This window comes from Nomascus leucogenys, chromosome 15 (assembly GCF_006542625.1).
Source record: "Nomascus leucogenys isolate Asia chromosome 15, Asia_NLE_v1, whole genome shotgun sequence".
Classification (NCBI taxonomy): Eukaryota; Metazoa; Chordata; class Mammalia; order Primates; family Hylobatidae; genus Nomascus; species Nomascus leucogenys.
This window is the reverse complement of record NC_044395.1, coordinates 31,427,343-31,444,009: the sequence shown is the minus strand read 5'-3', so window position 1 is coordinate 31,444,009 and position 16,667 is coordinate 31,427,343. Positions and strand designations below refer to the sequence as shown.

The following is a 16,667-nucleotide window of genomic DNA, read 5'->3' as shown; positions in this document are numbered from 1 at the left end:
AAGGATAAACTTATCAGTGTAAGTCAATTTTGAAAAAAAAAAAAATGTCTTCCTATTGGTTTCCTTTAAGCAGGTAGAAAAATCTCAGATGTATGATATTCTATGTTATTCTTCATCACCCACCCTTCTCTCACACTCTTATATTCCTGAAACTTTTTTTTTTTTCTTGGAAACGGAGTTTCGCTCTTGTCACCCAGGCTGGAGTGCAATGCTGCGATCTCAGCTCACTGCAACCTTCGCCTCCCAGGTTCAAGCGATTCTCCTGCCTCAGCCTCCCGAGTAGCTGGGATTACAGGTGTGCACCACCACACCCAGCTAATTTTTGTATTTTTAGTAGAGACGCAGTTTCACTATATTGGCCAGGCTGCTCTGAAATTCCTGACCTCAGGTGATCCACCCACCTCGGCCTCCCAAAGTGCTGGGATTACAGGCATGAGCCATGGCACCCAGCCAAAACTTAAAATGTAACAAAATAACTTTGCACTGAAAGGCATATGCCCGACATAGTCAGTACTCCATGAAAATTAGCCATTCTTCCTCTTAAATATCATGGTCTGTGTTAGGCCTCTTAATGTGAGATTGTATTGTTACTCTATTATTCTACTAGGTTACCTCTTTACTTGATAGCTTCACAGAGCAGAATCATTCCTCAGGCCAAATTATGGAGCAGATATCATATTAAAAATACTTTCCTAGAAATAAAAATTTGTATTAATGTGCCATCTTTTCTATTAATAGCCTACTTTAAAAATAATTTGCTTTAAAATTATTTGCTAATTTCATATGCCTTGAGAGTTTCATAGTTTTTATTAAAATGGCAAAATCACAATTACTTTTGCACCAACCTTATTTCAAACAAAAGCTCCTTTCTATTAGTGTTCTGTAGGTTTCTCTTGATTTTTCTTTTAGAAATACGTAATAGCATTAGCTTCCATGCCTCAGACCTTTCAGAACACTCCTGTATTAGTCCATTTCATGCACTGATAACGACACACAGGACTGGGCAATTTACAAAAGAAAGGCTTAACATGGCTTGGGAGGCCTCACAATCATGGCGGAAAGCGAGGAGGAGTAAGTCACTTCTTATGTGGATGCTGGCAGGCAAAGAGAGCGAGCTTGTGCAAGAGAACTCCTCTTTATAAGACCATCAGATTTCGTGAGACTTATTCACTATCACGAGTACAACACGGGAAAGACCTACCCCCATTATTCAATTACCTCCCACTGGGTCTCTCCCACAACATGTGGGAATTTAAGATGAGATTAGGGTGGGGACACAGCCAAACCATATCAACTCCCCTTCACTTTCAGCCTTGGCTTTGCTTGATCTGCTAGTTTCCTGTGTTTTTGCCCTTTATTTCAGCTCTTCAACACTTCTGAGTTAAACAATTTATTGGCTATTTATTACATACTTTCCCTGGTTGAATTCTGCTTGCTCAATTAAATAACATATCTTTAATTACAACTAAAACATGACTATTTGGGTTTTATTTGATCCACTTGACAATTTCATATGAAAAGGAATACCGATGTCTGAATCTGTAGGTTCCACATCTGCAAATTCAGCCAACCATAGATTGAAAATATCCTGAAATAAAAAACACAATACAGTATAACAACTACTTACATAATGCTTACTTACATTGTATTAGGTGTTATAAGTAACCTAGAGATTATTTAAAGTATACAGGATTATGTGTGCAGTTTATGTGCAAATACTACCCCATTTTATATAAGGGATTTGAGCATCCATGGATTTTGGTATTGAGGGAGGCTCAATACCAAGAGGAGGGTAGGGAAGAGAATAAACAAGGAAAGAAAATAGCATTATGAGTTTGGTGAGTTCAAAAAGTTGAAAGATTATAGAATTTCTGGCCACCCATTTTATAGGATAGCCATCTGACTTACTGTACCAAAAGCCAGTTATTAGTGGACAAACAGAGCTAATACAAAGGAGCTTTTGTTTGAAATAAGGTTGGTGCAAAAGTAATTGCGATGTGGATGCCCTGTGCTGTGAGAGGAGAGAGGATCCAATCCCCTGAGGTATGACTATAGTTGTTACTAGGTATAAAAGGTTTAGAAATCTAAGCTCTGTCCACTAATAACTGGCTTTTGGTACAGTAAGGCAGCCAGCTATCCTATGAAATGGGTGGCCAGAAATTCTATAATCTTTCAATTCTTTGAACTCACCAAACTCATAATGCTGTTTTCTTTCCTTTTTTATTCTCTTCCCTACCCTCCTCTTTGCATAGTTTTGCCAGAAATCCACTTGTGGATTTAATTTAATGCAGATATGTACATAATGTACAGATATGCAGATATGGGCATAATTTAATCCAGATGTGTAATATTTTGACCTTTCTGATTGTAGATGCTTGGGAAAGTTGTCTGTTGAACTTGCATTAATCAGTTAAGACATTTTAGATTGCAAGTAATTGGAAAACTCAGCTCAAACTGACTTATGGGAAAAATGGAAATTTATGGTATATATGACTGAAAAGATATTAAAATGTTTTTTTCATAGCTTGTTTCAAGAAACTTGAAAGAATGTCATGAGGACCCAGTGATTTATATATACATATATATTTCTTATTATGTATTATGTATATCCTCATATATAATATATATTCTGAAAGATCTGATGTGCTGGAATATATACATATGTATGATCATGTATATTACATATCATTGTATCATTGATATACATATATATCATATATATTTATATATATGTACACACACACACACACACACACACACACACACACCTCCTCTGTATTGGCACCATTTTTCATACAACCTCTCTTTATTATCACAGAATTATTGCAGCTATTCTCTAACTTATGATCCCTGAGGTTCAAGTCTGGTAGAAAGAAACAGTTACCTATTTTTCAGAATACCCAGCAGAATTCTTAGCACATTTCATTTTCTCTGTTTGGTCATGCTACCATCCCTGAACCAGTCACTGTGGTCAGGAGAATGGAACACTCTCATTAGTTAAGCCCCAATTCAAATTACAAATTAATTTGTGGAACTGAGTTGAATCAACTCTTCCAGAACTATGTGGACTAAGACTTGGGAAGGGCTTCTGCCCAGATGATAGGAAATATTATCTAAAGAGGAATGAAGGGTTACTTGAGGGCAAAGGTAGAATTTCCATTACATGGAAGTGAAGGTATTTTTCCCTTTAACCCTTACAGAGCCACTCCAACTTTGTTTTTGCTTCTAATTTCCTTTTTTGCTTTTTAAAGTGACTGTTCATCGAGTCTTTTGTTATCTTTATCTTCCTTATCATAGAAAACATACATTGAACCAAGACATGATCATATAATCTGGAAAAACATACCTTTGTCCATTTGTTGATTACTGTTTTATAAGCTATGGATAAATACACACAGCAGGGGCTACATTTTACATCTTAGGAATTTCACTGAGTCACATATTTGAGAAGGACTCTGATGTCCAAAACACCTTGTACAAATGATAATCTAGTTGAGAGGCTGGCAAACTGCAGCTCAGGAATAGACCAAATCCAGCCTGCTGCTAGTTTTTGTAAATACAGTTCTATTAAAACTCAGTCATGCCTATTTGTTTATATTGTCTGTGACTATTTTCATCCTACAACAGCAGAATTGAGTAGTTACAACAGAGACCTTATGGCCCACAAAGCCTTACTGTTTACTATCTGGACTTTTACAGATAAACATGCTAAACTCTGGTCTAGCCATTGCTTGAGTGTACTCTGGTGACAAAAATTCTGTCTGAGGGAGAATCATTTCTAAAAGCTCAATTATCAACAAACAAAAAGAATGCTGCTTTCATGTGTCATCCATTCACTTAGGTCTAAAATAGTATCCCACCTAGGAAATTATTTCAGTTAAAACACAAACAACCTGGTTTCACACCTAAATTGTACTAAATTAGACAAATTTTTCTTGCCTAAATGAGTTTCCTTGCTTAATAGTTAAGTTTTAAAATATTGATAACCTGTATACACACACACCCCCATGGAGTACCACTCAGCCATAAAAAAGAATGAAATTATGTCTTCTGTAGCAATATGGATGGAGCCATTATCTTCAGTGAAATAACTCAGAAACAAAGTCAAATACCACATGCTCTGACTTATAAATGGGATGTAAACAGTGGGTACACATGGACATACAAAGTGGAATAATAGATATGGGGCACTGTAAAAGGTGGGAGGTGGGTAAGGGTTGAAAGAATACCTGAATAGTGAACATTGTACTTTATAGGTGGTGAGTACTTTAAAGGTGTGGACTTCAGCGCTATGCATTATATACATGTAAGAAACCTGCACTTGTATCTAAATCAATAAAAATAAATAGAGAAAGAGACAGAATGAGAGAAAGAAAGGCAGACAGAAAGGAATTAAGAAAACCTTATTCCTTCCTAGCAGCTCCATGGTCCGATAATGATTTTGTCTGTATACACTGAGCTTTATAAGGACAAGATGAACTTTAAAATGTCAAAAGCAATCCTTCAAAAATATACAATTCAATCAATTGTATTTACTCATTAAAAAAACCCCTAGTAATCAATTGAGTAAACATATGGCTGTCACTTGCTAGTTTCATCAAAAAGCATACTGCATAGTTGTTGTAACATACTCATTTTGTGATTGTTAGCTATATTTGAATTACAAATGTTGAGTTTATTTTCAAGACCGTGTAACATACAATTTAATATGTTGCTATTGCATAAATATGCTCCATTCATCTTTTGAGAATGTTTAAAGCAGCTGTATTTATTTTTAGAATTGAGTTAGTTTCAGCTTGGATATTGTGGGGATTGCTAAATCAACCTTTTAAAAAGTTTGTGCTGGACATGGTGGCTCATGCCTGTAATCCTAGCATTTTGGGAGGCCAAGACAGGTTGATCACTTGAGTCCTGGTGTTTGAGACCAGTCTGGGCAACATGGCAAAAACCTGTCTCTACAAAAAATACAAAAATTAGCTGGGTATGGTGACGGGTGCCTGTATTCCTAGCTACTCAGGAGGCTGAGGTGGGAGGATCACCTGAGCCCGGGAGGTCGAGGCTGCAGTGAGCCACTCCAGCCTTGGTGACAGACAGAGTAAGACCGTGTCAAGAAAAAGTTAATAAATAAAAAATGTTTAGTACATTTAGCTACCTATTTTCTTGGATTGTCGATAAATGGAATCTTGCTTCAATGATCTAAGTTTGAGTGTTTTTGTTCTATTAAGTGACAGTGCAAACAGTGCTATCAACCTAATAAAATGGATTAAAATCCACAAAATATACTTTGAAACAAACTAAATTAGTACTTGTTAATCTTGCTTAGTATATGTTTGATAAATATTTAAATACCGCATATTATTTACTTCCAGGAACCCTGTTTTAATATAAAGGATTACAGAAGGTCTATAACTCAAATTTTATTTGAATTTTATTACTTAGTTGATTTAGGATGGAGATGTGCTAAATATTATTGCATGCTCTGACAAGTAGTTAATTCTAATTAATTTTTTATAATATTAGACTTTTTCCCCCTCTGGATTCAGTATGTGTGTATCTCAAAAATGATTTCAGAGTATTAATATTGTAAATATAGCAGTGATAGGGATAAAAATGTCAACATTTAAGCTCATAGCCTGAATCTGCTTTTAGGAGTGATTTTATGCTAATAAAATTTACTTAATGTTGATTTATTTAATGGCAATAACCATGGTAGCTTAAATTACTTATTATGCTAAATAGATGAAAAAGCAACAGTGCCACCATAGACTCATCAATGCGGCAACTAGTAGAATGAGGAGAAGGGATCCTTAATGAAGATTGTAAGCAGAATACATAGAGAAAATTAAGATAATGAGTAGTAGGTAAGAGAATAGCACTTTCCAAAATTATTTCTTGGTAGCTCTTTGACACTTTTAGAATATTATTGAAAGTGATCTTTTTCTTTTAATTATTGAAAGTGATTTTTTTCTTTTACTAACATAAGCTGTTTTGAAACAAGTGGGATTCCTTCAGTTTTTCTTAAGAAACCCCAGAACTGTCATATATCACAGCCCCTGTTAAAGCATATATATGGAAATAAATATTAAGATACAATGTTCACTGATCTTGAGCACAAGATTTCGTTTTTGGTTGTACTGTGGTTTTGTGTTGTAATTTTCAAATTGAAATAAATGTCCATTCACATTTTATTTTAAAACCATGATCTCTTCTGCTCTCTTTGTAGTGGTCGAGTACTATTGCAGCTGTTCTGATCTCTTTGCATTGACTTACAGGATGCCATTTTTTCTACTTTCTTTTCTTACCCTACTATTACTTAATGTGGTTTCCCTTTCACTATTCTTAATTCTCATTTCCCACACCATTTTTTTTTTTTTTTTTTTTTTTTTTTTTGAGATGGAGTCTCACTCTGTCGCCCAGGCTGGAGTGCAGTGGCACAATCTTGGCTCACTGCAACCTCCATCTCCAGGGTTCAAGCAATTCTCCTGCCTCAGCCTCTTGAGTGGCTGTAGTTAAGGTGTACACCACCATATTTGGCTATTTTTTTTTTTTTTTTTTTGTATTTTAGTAGAGGCAGGGTTTCACCATGTTGGCCAGACTGGTCTCAAACTCCTTACCTCAAATGCTCCACCTGTGTTGGCCCCCCAGAGTGCTGGGATTACAGATGGGAGCCACCGCGCCTGGCCCACACACCACTTTAAATGTTGAGGAACTCCAGAATTCCCTTCGTGTGTATTTGCTGACTTAATACATTTGACCATTTATAAAATAAAAGCATTTCAAAATAGTTTTTAAAACAGAATAGAACAAAAGGTTTAAATAAGTTTCAAAGCGTTTTATATATCGGTGATCTGTGTTACTATTCAGTAAATATTATGACATTTTTCTTTTAGAATTCAAACCTGATACATCAGAAAGTGCCTCCTCCTAACGATCGACAAGGATCTCCAATACTGTCATTCATCATTCTTGAACAATTTAATGCTATTCGTTTAGTACAAAGTGTTCACCAGTCTCTTGCTGCTCTCAGCAAAGTCATCAGAGGAACTACTTTATTGAGTTCAGAAGTACAAAAATTGGCAAGTGCTTTATTAAACCAAAAGGTAAGCAAATACTAACTGTATTATTTTTATTTCATTGTTATAAGTGACTCCTCCATCACGCATATATTTGTCAGGAATCATATAGTTAATAGTAGCAGAAGACCCAAGTCACACTGGCTTAAGCCATATAAAAATTAATTGGCTGATGTAACTGAAGAATCCAGTGGTATCTAGCATTATGCCAGCTTGATGTAGGAACTTAAATTGTCATTAGGATGTCAGTTTATGTTAGCTATCTAATGTTGCATATATAATGAAATCTATGTTGATTTCACTTTGGGGCAGGTCCCCTATACATGAGCTTGAATTTTATATTCTGAGCTCCAAGTCCAACAGAAAGAACACGTGTTTTCTAGTAATGCACACAAAAATCTTAGGATTTGCTTTGATTAAAACCAGTTGGCTCATGCATTATGCCTATTCCCATACTAGTTCAGTGGGCAATATGTGCAAAGCTCTCACTGACTAGAGCTTCAGCCAAATGCCTCTTCCTGGAGCTGGGAATGGATTTATCTTTGCCTTTAACACATATACTGAGAGTAAGGAAATGATGATTACCAGTGAAAAGTCTAGACACTTTTAGAAGGGGAAATCAACACTTCTTGTGCTGAAAAATTGGACCATTTTAAATGATAATAAAATCCATGTATTTTGTATCTATTTGATAGAAACAAAAATATGGGATGTTCTACATAGATTTTTTTTAGCTGTTTGGAGAATAGAAACTTTGCAGAAGTTGGTATCTGGAAAATATTTCACTGGAGTGCGATTGGAATTAAGTTTTCTTTTTTTTCACCCCTCTTGCTGTTTATACTCAATATAAGGAAACCTCTGATAGTCAACCTAACAGTCCTCTCTGTGAATATAAAATAATAGCCTTCCTAGAACTTCCTACATTCACATATGCTAACATTAAAATATCCAGTGCTTTTCTACATATACAGAAAGGTCTACTCTGGCATCCTTGTCTTCTTTTTTATTTTACCTTGGAAAAGAATCTGTTTTGCATTGTTTTTTCTTTGTACATAGATTGCCATCTCTGTTAATCAACCATGATTATCAAAATACTATAGTTTTGATTTGTACCACAGATTGTAACTAAGTTGTTTTTAATTTGGAGTAGATATATTGTCAGTCATGAAATATTCTTGGCACAGTGAAGGAACCAGTTGGAAAGGATTCTAAACTTTCTAAAAACTTTATTTAATTAACTTATTTAATCATCACAGTAACATCCTGAGTGACATACTGTTATCTCCATTTTACTGTGATGAATTTGAGGCAGTGGGGTGTTACATAACCAGAATCACACAGCAAAGAGTTCCAGAATCAGGATTTGAATCTGGGTATGTCCTGTTGTCATAATAAATGTAGATGCTTCAAATTTATGTATCAAAATATAAATGCTCTTGAGAGTATATTTCTTTATTCAACTATATGCCGTACAGAGCAAAATGTATCATCAAGATGAATTGCTGTTGAATTAGAAGAGAAAATAATAATATAGGAAGATGACATGTAGAAGAGAACAGTAAGTCTACACAATGAAGTATAATTAGGATTGGATCAGATTTTGAGATCTCTAAAGCCAGAGAAAGGAACTTGGATTAAATGCTGTAGGCAATAATGATATTTATATGTAGAAATAATAGAGCAAAATGACTAAGAATGTGACCACTGGAATATGTCTGCCTGTTTGAGTTCTATTCTACCACATAGCAACTGTGTAACCTTGGGTAGGTTAATTAAGCGTCTCTAAACTTCGCTTTTCTCATTTGTAAAATGAGGGTAATAATGGTACCTACCTCATGGGATTATTACAAGAATTAAAACATCAGTAAAGTGCTTGGCACATAGCAAGCACCCTACAAATGCTGTTCTTGTTATTGTTATTTTAGGATAATTTTATTATGAAAAGCTCTTCAAGCATTTATCTGGTATCATTGTGCAAAATAAGTTTATAGAAATAGGAATACCATGTAGGTTACTGTAATTCTCATCTCAGGAAGAGGTAGTTAAGTTAGGGCCTGGAATAAGATATTTCAAGATGGTTCTATGTGATATTAATAAAAAATGTAAGAGGTAATTGGTAACCCATCAGAGACAGTGGAGAGGTAAGAGGTAACCCATCAGAGATAATGAAGGAGGTTTCAAAATATTCTGAGATTTATAGGAGGGTGAAGTAAATACCTAAAGTAATAATGTTGGATGGTGCTTGAATTATCTGTTTTTGACTACCTTCTATTAGGCTGTGGTGAGCTCAAGTAATTGAAACCCCTGATGCAAGTAATACAGATGTATTCAGGAGGGGTACTTCTAAGGGGTTGAGGGGAAAAATGCCTGTTGAGGGTCAATGTCCCCCTAATTCTGGTGTAGGAGCTAGACTAGAGTGGTAAAATGCCCTGAAGAAACCAGCAAAGAAGAATACTTCTGAGATAATAAATAGGATTGTTTCATATCAGAGGCCTTTTTGGACAATTGTTGTATGGTGGCCTTGAAATGTGCTTTCTTGGATAATATCATGTCATCATTGGTTATATAGTTAGTGTATTGGTTAGTAGGCCTAGGGTTAAAAGAGTCATAGAGTTGAAGTGAAATCACATGGCCAGGCCAGATGTTATTAGAAGAGCTGAGAGAGCCCCTGTTAATGGTCAGGGACTGGGGTTGACTATATGGTAGGCATGTGTTTGGTGGGTCATTACGTGTTGTCATGTAGATAGAGGCTTACTAGTAGTGCAGACATAAGCCTGAATAAGGGCTATGGCGAATTTGAGAATGGTTAGTAGGATTAAAATAATGAAAGCAATTGAAGCTGTGGGAAGACTAATAGTTGATAGTACTAGTATGGCTTCTCCGATTAAGTGTATAGTAGGTGGCCAGCTGTAATGTTGGCTGTTAATCACTCAACTAGTGCTATTGGTTGGATGAATAGGCTAATAGTCTCAATGATTACCAATACAGGAATAAGTGGTATGGGTCTGCCTTGTGGTAAAAAAGTAGGCTAAGGAGATTTTCATTTTAAACTGGAAGCCTGTAATGACTGTGCCTGCTCATAAGGGGATTGCTATACCTAGATGTATTGATAATTGGGTAGTTGGTATAAATGAATAGGGTAGAAGCCCGAGGAGATTGGTCGAGGCAATGAAGAAAATTAGGGATATCAGTATTAGGGATCAGGTTTGTCCTTTAATGTTATGGGTAATTATTATTTTAGTACAAGTTGAACTATTCATTGTTGAATGGAGATCAGTAGATGACTAATTAGATGATTGGAGGTTAGAAATAGTATAGTGGGAAATAAAATGGTTAATACTACTGCGGGTAGACCTAGAAATGTTGGGCTAATAAAAGAGGTGAATAAATTTTCATTCATTTTAATTCTCAAGAGGTTAAATGTTCTTGCATTTTGATTATTTTTTGTGTAGAGGGTGTGTAATAAATGAAATTTGATAGGTTTAACTGAATAATGTAGAATAAAGTTATGATTATTGACAAGATAACAATAGATCATGTGGAAATATCTAGTCAAGGCATTCACTGCAGAGAGGTGTAGACCCCTCAGTCTTAAAAGGTTAAAGCTAAGTAGCTTTACAGTGATATTATAGTGTGGTTGTGGATCACGTTTCGAAATTTTTTAAGGGAATTGATTCTAGGACAATAGGTATGAAACTGTGGTTAGACCCACAAATTTTTGAGCACTGTCTTTAGTAAAGGCCTGGTCATGTAGCAGTCAAGGTAGTTTAAGCATTCAGGAATCGCATCTGTTTTGATGCCTAATGAGGGAATAGTTCATGAGTATAGGGCGTCTTCGGATGAGACTGATACAGAAATGGGTATCTCTATTGGGAGAACTGTTCAGTTATCAACTTCAAGGAGTCGAAGCTCTCCTGGCTTTAAGTCTGCTGTTGGGGTTATATGAGAATCAAAGCCTAACTCTTCATGTTCTGTATACTCATAGCTTCAATATTATTGGTGACCAATTGTTTTGATGGTAATAGAAGGGTTGTGAACCTCATCTATTATAGAATACATAGGGATGGGAGGGCAATTAAAATTAAGATAATGGCAGGTAAGATAGTTCAGACAGTCTCGATTTCTTGGGCATCTATGCTGTTAGTATGAATTAATTTGTTGTGAGTATTAGGGAAATAATATATAGGACCAGGGAACTAATTAGGAAAATAATTATAAGAGTATGGTCATGTAAAGTGAGTAATTCTTCCATAATAGGGGATGTAGCACCTTGAAGGCCTAACTAAACTGCATGAGCCATTAAGACATACAGGGTTTAACCTATAACTTAACTTTGACAAAGTTATGTAATGATTTTACTAATATCTTATCAAGAAAGTCATAGAGGTTATGGGATTGGCTAGAAACCAGTTTCTGGAGGTTCAATTCCTTCCTTTTTTGCTCAGGTTTTCATGCAGGTTGGTTCTTTGAATGTGTGGTAAGGTGGCGGACAGCCATAAAGTCACTCTAAATTATTAGGTGATTGTTCAGTTGTTAGAACTTTTCATTTTGAAGCAAAGGCTTCTCAGTTCATAAAAATTATTAGTATAACTGCTGTTAGTGAGATAAGTGAGCCTACTGATGAGATAATATTTCATGTGGTGTGCGCATCAGGATAATCAGAGTAATGTTGGGGCATACCATATAGGCTGAGGAAGTGCTGTGGGGAAAAGATTAAATTAACACCTATAAATATAATGGTGAAGTGGATTTTAGCCTAAGTCTGATTAATTGTATAACCTGAAAATAAGGGGAATCAGTGGACAAAGCACCCTATCATGGCGAATACCACTCCTATTGATAGGATGTAGTGGAAATGGGCTACAACATAATATGTGTCATGTAAGATAATGTCTAGTGATGAATTAACTAGTATAATGCTAGTTAGACCTCCAACTGTGAATAGGAAAATGAATCCTAGGGCTCAGAATATTGCGGGAGATCATTTGATGTTACCGCCATGCACTGTAGCTAATCAGCTAAAGACCTTTATGCCAGTAGGGATAGCAATAATTTCAATACTGGCAGTGAAGTATGCCCATTTGTCTACGTCTTTTCCTACTGTAAATATGTGGTGAGCTCATACAATAAACCCTAGGAAGCCAATTTATATTATAGCTCATACTATGCCCATATACCCAAATGGTTCCTTTTTTTCAGAATAATATGTTGCGATATGGGAGATTATTCTGAAGCCTGGTAGAATAAGGATATAGACTTCAGGGTGACCAAAGAATCAGAATAAATGTTGATACAAGATAGGGTTGCCTCCCCCAGCAGGGTCAAAAAAAGTAGTATTGAGGTTACGGTCAGTTAATAGTATGGTAATGCGGGGGGCTAGAACTGGGAGAGAAAGGAGGAGAAGGACTGCTGTAATGAGGGCTGATCAGACGAAAAGGGATGTTTGGTATTGGGATAAGGTTGGGGGTTTTATATTAAGTTGTGGTAATAAAGTTAATCGCTCCTAAAATAGAAGAAACACCTGCCAAGTGGAATGAGAAGATGATTATACCTACAGAGGTTCCTGCATGAATTAAGTTCCCTGCTAAACGGGGATAAACAGTTCAGCCGTTTCCAGCACTGGCTTCTACCATTGAGGATGCAAGCAGGAAAGAGGGGGGGAGAAGTCAGAAGTTCATATTATTTATCCGGGGAAATGCCATGTCAAGTGCCCCAATTATCAGAGGGACTAGCCAGTTACCAAAACCCCCAATTATTATTGGTATGACCATAAAGAAGATTAATACAAATGCTTGGGTTGTAACAATAACATTATAAATCTGACCATCTCCTAGCAGAGTTCCTGGTTGGCCTAATTCTGCTCAAATTAGAAGGCTTAAAGCGGTGCCCCCTATTCCCACTCATGCGCCAAATAACAGATATAGTGTTCTGATGTCTTTGTGGTTAGTTGAAAACAATCAATGATTGATGAACATAAGTGAAAAAAAGGTAAAATGGCTGAGTAAGCATTAGACTGTAAATCTAAAGACAGAGGTCAAGGCCTCTTTTTACCAGCCCTGAGGTGATTTCTCATGTTGAATTGCAAATTCAAAGGGGCAGCTTCAATCCGCCTTTCCCCCACAACGGCAGGAGAAGTAGATTGAAGCCAGTTGATTAGGGTGTTTAGCTGTTAACTAAATTATCGTGGGTTTGAATTCCACCAATCTAGCAAGGGCTTAGTTTAATTAAAGTGATTGATTTGCATTCAAATGCAAATAGTCTTGCAGTCCTTAGATCCGTTACAGAAATTAAGTGTAATTTACTTACTAAGGGCTTTGAAGGCTCTTGGTCTTTATTTAACCTAAATTTCTAAGTTGTGATTAGTATTATTGGAGAGATGGGTAAAAGGAGGGTAGAAGAAATAAGTGATAGGAGGAATAGTATGAGTTTTGTGCTTTCGAATTGTCATTTTATTTTCATATTATTAGATGTGGGGAATATTGTTACTGAAATAGAATAAATTAGGCATATATAAAAGTACAGGTAGAGTAGGGTTATGATAGCTATAATGGTTAGGGTAATAAGACTTGTTTTTTGTAAATTGTTGAATGATGGCTCATTTGGGCAGAAATCCTGTTAGTGGAGGTAAACCTCCTAGGGATAATAGAATTAGTGGGATTATAGGTGTTAACCGTGTTAGTTTGTTTCAGGCATGAGATTAGTGACAGGATTGCAGTCCTTATACTCAGGTTGAGTGAGTGCTAGGAATGCTGTGATTGTTAAAGTAAATAATCAGGTTTAGAATAGTAATGCTTAGGTTATAAATCAGTACTGCTATCATTCAACCTATATGATTAATTGAGGAGTAGGCTAGGATTTTGTGTAGTTGTGTTTGACTGAGTCCTCCTCAACCGCCCACCATAATGGATAAAATTGTGATAGAATATTTGTGTTTATTGATGGGAAAATTTGAAATATAAGTGAGATAGGACCTAGTTTTTGTCATGTGAGAAGTATGCCAGACATTAGAGAGATTCCTTGGGTCACCTTTGGGACTCAGAAATGAAAGAGGGCTCTTTCTAGTTTTATTACTAGGGCTATTAAGGATGAAAATCGATTAATAGTATTTATTGTTCATTGTCCAGAGTACAGGTTATTGGAAAGGATACCTGTCATACGAATTATAGATGTGGTTGCTTGTGTAAGGAAATATTTGGTGGCTGCTTCTCCAGATCGGGGATTTATTTCTTTTTAATTAAGATTGGAGTAAGAGCTAATATGTTTATTTCTAGGCCCATCCAGATGAGAAATTAGTGTGAGAATTTTGGATTCTCAGGGGTAGGTTCAATTCCTATAGTTCTAGAAATAAGAGGATTTAAACCTCTATTGTTTACTCTATCAAAGTAATTCTTTTATCAGACATATGTATGTTTGGGGTAGAATGCTGGAAATTAGAATAGGCATTGAGATATATTCAGAATGCTAGCGTAAGTGGTAGAAAATTTTTTCATAGAAGATATGAATTGGTCGTAGCAGAAATGGGGTATGCTGTTGGAATTCATAAAAACAGGAGTGTCTTGATAATGAAATTTGTGGTGTAGAGTTCTGGTGAATGTATGGTGTGTAGTGCTCCTAGAAAAATAGTAGTTAGGGCATTTATTACGATAATATTCATATATTGTGCTATAAAGAAGAGGGCAAGTGAACCTACAGCATATTTGATGTTGAAGCCTGAGGCTCTGATTCTCCTTCCGTTAGCTCAAAAGGGCCCCAGTTAGTTTCTGCTAGTGTGGAGATAAATCAGATTATGGCTAGGGGCCATGATGGTAGGAGTAGTCAGAGGAATTCTTGCTTTGTGATGAGTGCATATAAGTTAAAAGAGCCACTTATCAGAACTGATAATAGGATAATGGCTAGGGTGACTTCATATGAAATTTGTCTGGGCTACAGCTCATAATGCACTGATTCGTACATAATTTGAATTAGATGCTCATCCTGATCATAGAATAGATGGCTAGGCTTGATGTGGCTAGTATAAATAGGAGGCCTTTATTTAAAATTAATAAGAGGATCCGGTATAGGGAGGTGAGTTCACAAGAGGAGAGCAATAGAAAGGGCCAGGGTTGGAGCAATAATATAAAGGGTAACAGTAGATGTTGAGGGTCATAAGGGTTCTTTGGTGAAAAGTTTTATTGCGTCAGCAAATGGTTGAAGCAGTCCGTAGGGGCCTACAATGTTAGATCCTTTGCGTAGTTGTATATAGCCTAAGATTTTTCATTCAATGAATGTAAGGAATACTATAGCAATTATAGTGGGAATAATAAATAGGAGGTGGTTAATTATAGGCGTATTGTTAAGAAGAGGAATTGAACCTCTGATTTATAAAGTTTTATGCAATTGCCGGGCTCTACCATCTTAAACCCTGTTCTTGGGTTGGATGTGTGATGATTTGTTTGACTGAGATAGTATCATCTATGAGGCGAGGGTGCTTTATGAAGTGGGCCCTATTTCTCTTGTCCTTTTGTACTAGCAGAAATATTAAATAGATAGAAACCGACCTGGATTACTCCAGTCTGAACTCAAATCACGTAGGACTTTAATTGTTGAACAAATGAACCCTTAATAGCAGCTACACCATTAGGATGTCCTCATCCGACATTGAGGTCGTAAACCCTATTGTCTATATGGACTCTAGAATAGGATTACGCTGTTATCCGTAGGGTAACTTGTTCTGTTAAATTATTGGGTCAATATATGTTAACTCGCTTAGACTAGTGCCGTCTTAGTTTAGGTTGTTCGGAGGTTAAATTATGCTCCAGGATCACCCCAGCCAAAATTTTTAATGCAATGGTAATGGGTTAGGGTGAGTTTCTATTTGCATTAATGAATTAAAGCTCCATAGGGTCTTCTCATCTTGTTTATATGCTGCCAGATAGGTCAGTTTCACTGATTAAAAGTAAGAGACAGCTGAAGCCTCGTGTGGCCATTTATACAAGTCCCTATTTAGAGAACAAGTGATTATGCTACCTTTGCACAGTCAGGATACCACAGCCGTTGAACATATGTCACTGGGCATATGTCCAATACTGGTAATGCTAGAGGTGATGTTTTTGGTAAACAGGCAGGGTAAGATTTGCTGAGTTCCTTTTACTTTTTGTAACCTTTCCTTCAAGAATACCTGTGTTGGATTAACAGTATAAATAATAGGGTGCTTATTATATCACTTATTAATATTAGGCTGTTAACTGTCAGTGGATTATTCCGGTCTGATGTAAGCTTATGTGATGGAGGATATCTTCATGTTACTTATGTTAACATTATTGCTTCTATTAAGTAATAGATTAGTCCAATGTAATGTTAGGAGTTCAGTAGAGTGATTAGGATTTAAAATAGTTAGATGTTGAGCTTGAACGCTTTCTTAATTGGTGGCTGCTTTTGGGCCAACTATGGTGGTAAAATTTTTACTCTCTGGAGGAAGGTTATTTCCTAGGGTCTAAAGATCTGTCCCTCTTTAGACTAGCAGTTAAACTTACAGGGGGACTAAGTAATTCTGTGGATAAGTAGACGGCTAGGCTTGATGTGACTAGTATAAATAGGAGGCCTTTTCTAGATATA

At 36.2% G+C, this 16,667-nt stretch overlaps 1 protein-coding gene and 1 long non-coding RNA gene across 4 annotated transcripts in view; one reads left to right on the top strand and one right to left on the bottom strand.

Annotated features, from left to right (window-relative positions):
- DYNC2H1 (dynein cytoplasmic 2 heavy chain 1) overlaps positions 1 to 16,667 on the top strand; it is a 380,957-nt gene that overhangs the window by 292,989 nt on the left and 71,301 nt on the right. For all 3 annotated transcript variants that reach the window (XM_030828784.1, XM_030828782.1, XM_030828783.1), the window contains one exon: positions 6,891 to 7,100. In XM_030828784.1, coding sequence (XP_030684644.1) covers positions 6,891 to 7,100 — 210 coding nt within the window. The remainder of the gene's footprint in view (positions 1 to 6,890; positions 7,101 to 16,667) is intronic.
- On the bottom strand, positions 2,933 to 15,782 carry LOC115838570. Its single transcript, XR_004033583.1, has 3 exons — positions 15,511 to 15,782; positions 5,307 to 5,314; positions 2,933 to 2,944 (listed from the first exon to the last, which is right to left on the bottom strand). It is a non-coding gene; the product is annotated as an uncharacterized LOC115838570 (long non-coding RNA).